The sequence below is a fragment of the Tetrao urogallus genome, assembly GCF_951394365.1.
Source record: "Tetrao urogallus genome assembly, chromosome: 1".
Classification (NCBI taxonomy): Eukaryota; Metazoa; Chordata; class Aves; order Galliformes; family Phasianidae; genus Tetrao; species Tetrao urogallus.
The window spans coordinates 102,340,964-102,349,211 of NC_136813.1; the positions used below are offsets into that span (position 1 = coordinate 102,340,964).

The 8,248-nt window shown below is 40.4% G+C and overlaps 1 protein-coding gene across 1 annotated transcript; it reads left to right on the plus strand.

Annotated features, from left to right (window-relative positions):
• Positions 1–2,729: 2,729 nt before the first annotated feature.
• HTR1F (5-hydroxytryptamine receptor 1F) lies at positions 2,730–3,830 on the plus strand (the record flags this gene model as incomplete). The annotated part of the gene is made up of 1 exon (XM_079549810.1): positions 2,730–3,830. One exon carries the CDS (start codon positions 2,730–2,732, stop codon positions 3,828–3,830), a length of 1,101 nt encoding a protein of 366 aa, XP_079405936.1.
• Positions 3,831–8,248: the final 4,418 nt, after the last annotated feature.

Genomic DNA, 8,248 nt, shown 5'->3' on the forward strand with positions numbered 1-8,248 from the left:
CTATTTGCCCAGGCTGCTCCTGAGAGGGTGCTTGTTAGGCAGAATTCTGTATTATCTTCAGTTGTTATTAGCTCAATTGATTTATCTGTAATTTTGCAGTAATTTATGGTATGTGTTTCTAGAAATAGGTCTGTTGTGACCTTCTGTGATAAATAACTTCAGTTAACAGAGACTTGAACTGCAAAACCATTTTATGAGTTATTCCTCCACCCCCAGTACATTTCAGATCCAGAATGTGCTCAGTCCCATGGAGCCATGCTCCTTGGTATGCACACAGTGAATGCTCCAGGCACCAGCTTCTGGGGTTCTGAAGGTCCTAACACTCCACATAGGAAAAGGGTGTACTTCCAGATGGCTACCTTTACAAAGCAGGTTACATCCTGTAAACAGAAGAGCCCGGCACAAATATCTATAAAACAGCAGCAATGAATACTTGGGTGGCAGTCTTCAATTCTGTTGAGGGTCCATGCTATCAGCCTGAATGAAATCAGAACACACTCGCTAACAATCTAACAGAGAGAACCATATGGCAAGTAAGAGCACTGCTGTCACTGTACTTACAAAGAGCCTCCAAATCTTTGCACTACTAAAGAAACCTACTTATTCCTACACACCATTTCTGTGAACACACTATTTTCCTTACTCTGTATTATCAGACTGAATAATCTTTCAAAAACTATTAATCAGCTTTCATTATAAATTCCATTCTAAATTGCTTTTTGCTTGCTTGCAATTAAAACTAATATTTAAAGAGTCAGAAATTTATATGGTAATTAACAGTAATGAGTAACTGTTCTGAAATATGATCAGCTGCTGGATATCAACAGAAGACTTAGTTTTTCCCAACAACAACCTTTTTTTTTTTTTTTAAACAAGCAGGAAGATGAAGTTGTTGTTTTTTTTAGCAGAGGTTGAACATTCACTAAATAATACTATATCTGCCTGTTCCTTCACTGGAAGGCAGCTATCTATGGACAAAAATATCTGCAACCTAGCAATTACTGAGAATTCAGAGGGCTTTAAGGTGACACTGACTTGACAAAAGATATATTTTTATGCATGTGATGTATATTGCAAGTTCAAAAAGAGTGGCATGAAGAGAGAAAAAGAGCACGTGCATGCTGTAATCAGCTCATGTACAGGACAAGATTCTGCTCAATGTTTGGACATAACACAAAATAAAATGTATTTCCTGTCCTTGTCCTTCCATACAGTTAAGGGTTGGGGTCAAGCAATGATAAAAACCTTTGTAAGTAGCCCAGCAGCACATTAAGCATTGTCCTGGTTAGAATATCAAACAAAATTCAACCGAAGAACTAAAGGTTATTTACAATATATGAGTTTTTTAAAGCCATTTCAGCACAATACAAAAAGGCTGCAGTTATGCTAATGAGGCCCATTTTTCCTGGGGGGGGAGGGGAAGTCACCTATTTAGTTTTTTCCTCTTCTTGTAGCACCCAGTGCAACAGAAGCACAACTCACTCACTATACTCCAGAATTGGACAGAGGAAACGCCACCAAGGGGTTTGTCCAGTAGAGGTTCCATGCACAAGAAACTGCACACCAGAACTCATGAGAGTATGAAACCCAACCTGATCTTCCTCCCGTGAGTTACAAGTTCTAGTCCAAAAAAGTTAGGAACTCCTACTTCAGTTCCTACTACAGAGTGCTCAGAAATCCTTTTTTGATGAGAACATAGGGTAAAACAGCACATTCCCAGAATATAATCTGGAGTTCATCTTATCAGTATTTCCCTGCCTTTTACTTTCTGCAGAGCCATGCAGGGGCTGTACTGTTTCCATAGAGACAGCCACTACAGAAACAGCCAGCATTCAAGTTCTGGGCAGTTTACTATGGCAGCAGCCACAGAAAAGCAAAACCTGAGGAAAAGTAATGACATTCTTAGGAGTCTAATCAACATATATTTCAGTTAGACAGTAAGTCATTCATCTGAAACTTGAAGACATGTTCAGCTGTTGCTGTTTAATTTTAGGGCTGCACGAGAAAATAGAAATTTTCAGCACATAATTGTTCTATTTCCTACTTGTACTACAATTTTTCCCTTTTCTGTTTCTTCTTGAAAACAATGTCCCCGGTGAAAGAGTCTACGCTTCTCTATACAAGTCACATACTGATAGGAAAAAGCTAATTGATATAGAGAGAATTATTTCACTATCTTTCTGTGAATTAAGGTTTTCAATGGTGTTTACATTGCTTAGCAGTGTAGACTGCACTAGCCTAGAAGCAACATTAGTACTTACCTTAGGATGAGATTGCCCATGTTTAATCAGTTTCAAGAACCCACTACAATTTATCTGGAGTAAGCAATTAGCAGGAGGCCTGACTCTGCAACCTGGGGGCTTCACTGATGTCAGTGTCTTGCTTTAAGGACAGACACAGTTGTCCCCTACAGTGATTTGCATCACCCCACAGGGCAGTGCCATCTCAGGACCACTGCATTCTTTTCTCCCCTGTCTTTCAAATGTGACATTCACTTCAGCATGACCAAGGACAAAGAAGAGGCAGAGCATCATCCCACATAGCAGTAGCCAAGAACATCACTGTCTGGAGCTAGAATCATTTCTAGCAATAAGTTTGAGTTTCCTGTAAGCTTGGAGTCTATAATCTTTTAAGATGACAAATTCAAGATTCTCTGCAAACTGAAGACGCGTGTTTTTACTTTTTCAACAGGTAACTTCTACTGGTAAAGATCACCTTTAAAAGGGAACATGGATTTAATAAACTCAACAGAACAAAACAGTACATCAGAAGAACTATTCAAGTGGGTGACATCCAAGATTCTCATTTCCATTACCCTGTCTGTGCTTGCGCTAATGACAACGGCCATCAATTCTCTGGTGATGACTGCAATAATTGTGACAAGAAAACTCCACCACCCCGCCAACTATTTGATCTGCTCTCTTGCAGTGACTGATTTCCTTGTGGCAGTCCTAGTGATGCCCTTCAGCATTGTCTACATTGTAAAAGAGACTTGGATCATGGGGCAAGTAGTGTGTGACATTTGGCTGAGTGTGGACATTACATGTTGCACGTGTTCCATCCTGCATCTCTCTGCCATTGCTTTGGATCGTTACAGAGCAATCACAGATGCTGTGGAATACGCACGGAAAAGGACACCAAAGCATGCTGGTATCATGATTGCAGTGGTATGGATCATATCCATTTTTATCTCCATGCCGCCTTTGTTTTGGCGGCACCAGACCACCAGCAGGGATGATGAATGCATCATCAAACATGACCACATTGTTTCCACCATTTACTCTACATTTGGCGCCTTCTATATCCCCCTGGCCTTGATTCTGATCCTTTATTACAAGATATACAAGGCAGCAAAGACCTTTCACAGAAGAAGTGTCAGCAGGATAGTCAGGGAGGAGGTAAATGGACAAGTCCTTTTGGACGCAGGTGAGAGAAGCACCAAACTGACTTCAATGCCCAGCACAATGGAGAAGACATCAGATCCACTGGTGGACTGTGATAAAATCAACGTCAGCATACGAAGCCCCAGATCTGAATCTAAGCATGAGAAGTCTTGGAAAAAACAGAGAATCTCTAGTACAAGAGAACGAAAGGCAGCAACTACTCTGGGTCTGATCCTGGGAGCTTTTGTGATCTGCTGGCTCCCTTTTTTTGTAAAAGAAGTAGTTGTGAACACCTGTGAAAGATGTCACATTTCAGAAGACATGTCTAATTTCCTAGCATGGCTGGGATATATTAATTCCCTTATTAACCCTCTAATCTACACAATCTTTAATGAAGATTTCAAGAAAGCCTTCCAGAAGCTTGTGCGGTGTAGGCAATATCTTTAAGAGCTTTTGTTCATATAAGCAAAACATACTCATTGCTTTTTTTAACGTGTATAAATTTATATAACTGAGAACACATTTGTTGTAATTAAGGAAAAGCACCAAGACTCTGCATTCACATTATGACTCTTTTATATAAGTAGCACAGGGAGCACAAATTGCCCAAGTTTTAAAGAGATGGATCTTCCAGGATTGGTTTTGCTCTGAAGAAAGAGGTAGCATATATTCATTGAGACCCTGACCATGCTGGCATTTGCAGAGCTGCTTAGTTTGAAGCATATAGGTATTACATTAAATATGAAGGAAATACACACTCTTGAAGTAGATAAAAGAAACAAATTTTAAAAAAGAAGAAAAAAAAAAAGCAACCCTAAGTGACTGATGAAGTTTTAAGTATACGACAAACAGATACTGGTCCCTACTATCAGTAAAATGGAAAATACAACTTCATAGGCCTGCAGCACAGAGCCAAGATATTTTGAACAAAGGGTGGCAGCCTTAAATATTCCTAGCATTATGCTATACTGACTAGCTGAGTTCTGCTCCAGCCCTGCTCTTCCCCAGGACTTTCATGTGTTATGCCCTTGCAATGCCCCAGTAGTAGGCAAGACATTTTCACAGCCCAGTAGTTCATAGTGAGCCAATATTATGTGCCCTCTGCCATTGCATTCAAGACACACATTACATTCAAGACACACATAGCCATAGCCCCAAGGGAATGGTATGGTAGTCAGTGTACCTCCAGTGATTAGGGTTTCAGAGCCTGGTGCTCTGGGACTCCATTTCAGTAGGGTCTATGGTAAAAAGCTACTGGTTGTCCTTCTACTGTTGTTAGAAACATGAGATAATCCCTGCTCATGACTTCATCTCTATCACACATGCCTGTCCAGGCACAACTCCTCTATATTTCTGAGTACCAAACTTGTCTACACAGTTTGTGCCAGGGCCCCCATATCACTGTTGATGGTGGCTGGCTTACTGAGGTTTGCTTTAGAGCCACCAAATGAAGTTTCAGCTCAGCACATGCTCCTCCACCCCCAGAAGCATAATGTCCCCCGCGTCTTTTCTCAACTCTGCCTCAAGCACTAAGGCTGTGCGCGTTCTCCCCAGTCATAATAGGAAGCAGATTCCAACCACAGTTTAGGCAGCATGGGTCTCCAGAAAAGCCTCTGCAGCCCTTGTTCAGAAAGAGCAGGGAAGTGATCTCAGTCTGTGGTACACACCTGGGGAGGGATCCCGTAGTTGGAGGATGTCTCCAAAACCCCACTTCTCCCAAAGCTTCTGGCCCTGGTCCCCGGTCCCAGAAAAGCTGAAAAGACCTTGTGTGCACTCCAGCTTGTATTTTTCCCCCAAGATACAAGCTGCCACAACAGCTGTCAGAGGTGTTTCATGAAAGATGATAAGGTTGGAGACCTGAGAAATTGAACTAATTTGTTTCTGTCACTTGAAATTTACTGTATTCTGCTTTCACATCAAGATCCAAATGAGATATTATTCACAAGTACCAGAAACCATGCGTTTGTTTTACTGTTGATTTTAACCCCTCTATGAAGCTAGTGGAAAGCTTGCTTGTCACATCATAGCTCTAGTAGCTCTAGTGCAGCAGAAGCACAGCTAAATGTTGAAGGCACTAGGATGCCGCAGCATGTAATTTGGCTTCTATGCCGCATAAAATAATGCATTTGATAACTCTGCAGTCAGAGTACAGCTGCGGCAGTCCCTGTGACCTCAGCGATGGCTATATTATGCTGAAAGAAAATAACTGTGTTCAGAATCAGCTGTGCTCTGCTGTCTCCAGAAAGCCACAGAACTCAGCTTCATCAAAGGATTACCAGATTAGCAGAAGGCCGCAAGGAAAACCACAGTGAAACGTTTAAGTTTGAAGTACTACATCCCTTGTTTTTTTAAGTACTAACTCTGGATATTTAAAACCAAGGCTTCCTGTCCCCCTGCTCTTCCCTATATATCTGCTGGAGGGTAGAGTGTACTATTTTTCTCTTACACGCAAGACATTTGACAATGTCTTGTGAAAGCAAATTGGAAGAAAAAACAAGGATTGCTTTTGAGGAGAAAAGGTACTGAAGATACTCATAATAGATAAGGCTCAGAGAATAGAATAGTATGTAGATAAATAGAAAATAGCTCTCATTTATGCACTGTCAACAATACCATACTCTGAAACTAATTAAGCTGCTAAATATTTCTCAAAATACACGGTGGGTTTTCTTTGTAACCTTCTCACTGAGCTCTATGCACTCATCCTTCAAAACCCCAGTGGTGGAAGATGCAACTACAAGAAACCTAAGCAAGCAAGCAGGTAGTTATCTCATTAAAAGCACTTACAGATTGTGGACTATAATTTCTTGGTGTCTGAAACTTCCATGGTGACAAACACTTACTCCATTACACATCCCCATACAGTACCATTTCATCTTTAGCATCTATCTGTGCGTGTGATATGCTATGAAAACCTCTAATTTTCTCCTTCAAGACACACAATAGCTAAGGTTTCTGCTGGATGCAGCTTTTCCTTCCCCAAAAGATACACAGGCACCAACTGGAGCTTAGCATTGAATTAAAAAAGCAAGAGAAAGACTGCAAGATTTTATGCACTGGAATTAAGACTTGTTTTTTACAATTAGCTCTTTACCCTGTAGGAGTTCAGTCCTCCAAATAGAAAAAAAAAAAAAAAAGTCTGCTTTCTTAACTCTATTTTTCAGAAGAGAGCATATGTATTGGAGGAAAGGGTTTTCCATCTACCTCTGCTTTGGACAAAGCTCCCTGGACCCCTATCTCTGCAGCAGCTGCCCTCCTAGTTGCTGCTTGCTGCCCAACTGCCCATCCATTTAGATTGCTTCAAACACTTGGAGAACGGGATTTGGAGCAGCTGACCTATTCCCACTTCATCTTTCACAGAGGATGACTCCAGAAGTAGCTATGAAGGCTACATCCAATTCAGGTAGACATTTTTACTAACAGTAAGAAGTTAAGTACACCTCATTTTCCTGTGCTTAGTCCTTCTCCTTGCCTCCCTACCAAATGGTGTCCTTTTCTCTTGAGGATAGCACATTCCTACAGAAGGAATGGGGTATGAATACACTTTTGTTTTCATGACGCAGTCACACTTGTTAATGCATGACTGTACCACCCAGAAACACCCACCTCATCCAAATGTGCTTTTGGCAATCACCGCCTTCAGCTGGTGTCTAATTGTTCTTAGCGTTAGGGAGGCACGCAAAAATAAGTATCTGCCAAATTATTTTCTCCAGTAGTTACAAACTCAGCACATTACTTCCAGGCAAGCACACATTCCTACTTGGCCTTTGTATTTCAGATTCCTTTGCAAAAGGAAACAGAAAATCACCCCTGTAGCTACAGTAAAGGGAGGGCTTTTTAGAGCTCTGCAGATCAAAGAAAAAAAGGCTGCAGGAAAAGCAGGAAGAAACCCTTGTAGCAGACCTGTAAAGACTGAGCATAAATCTAATGCTTGCAAGCATTTCAGAGCCACAAGAAGTGAGATTTACCTACTGTTTTCTCTTCTATTCCTCTTCTGAAAAGTGCTGATACACTACAGGGACAGTACTACCAATATCAGACCTTAAAAATACCAGCAATATGTTGCTATCTCCCCTCCCATGCACAATCCTGAAATTAATTAAGCAGAATTTTTCTTAAGGATTTTCTATTTGTCTTCTGAAGAGCTTAATTTCCAATTTGTTGTCTAATTTGAAGAATAAACCTTTAAAATAAAAATAAACATTTCTATGACCTAGGGCTTCTGGATACCATTTAGTAAATAAATAGATAAGTAAATAGATCAAAACCTTGGTGATACAGAGCTTGGCTAAGAAGATAAAGACTACAGAGTACAGAACAGGCAGAAGTCAGCAGCACTGGCATAAACAGTTAAGTTTACCAATTCAATCCAGCACAGCCCTTCAAGTGTCAAAACCCTCTCACAACAGACAGCAATGACTGAAAGAAACCTTATATCCTCAAGAAATTGCTGAACTCTAAATTTTCTAAAATCCACTTGTTTACTTCATGTTGAGTTGTTGACTTGGATGGGGCAGAGTAAAAAGGCAAGGAAAGTGTTTATTGAACACTGCTATTTCTTTATACACTAGTAGTTCAAATCAATGGTATCCACTCTTCAAGTTACATGTTTACTTGAACTTTAGTTTTGAAGGTATGAATTCCTGTGTAACAGACATTACACAGCACTAACAAAGTTAACATCCCTTTCCATTTTAAAATGAGACAGATCCTACAAATGCACATCACTTTCTCTTGCTAAATTAAATCTTTTCCTGTTCTCCCCATGCACTCATTGATTTGAATTTCGGAGCAGTATATTATAGTTTGTGTTTAAAAGACGAAAAACAAATTTAATGCCAAAGTGCTAATGACAAAGGTGAAGC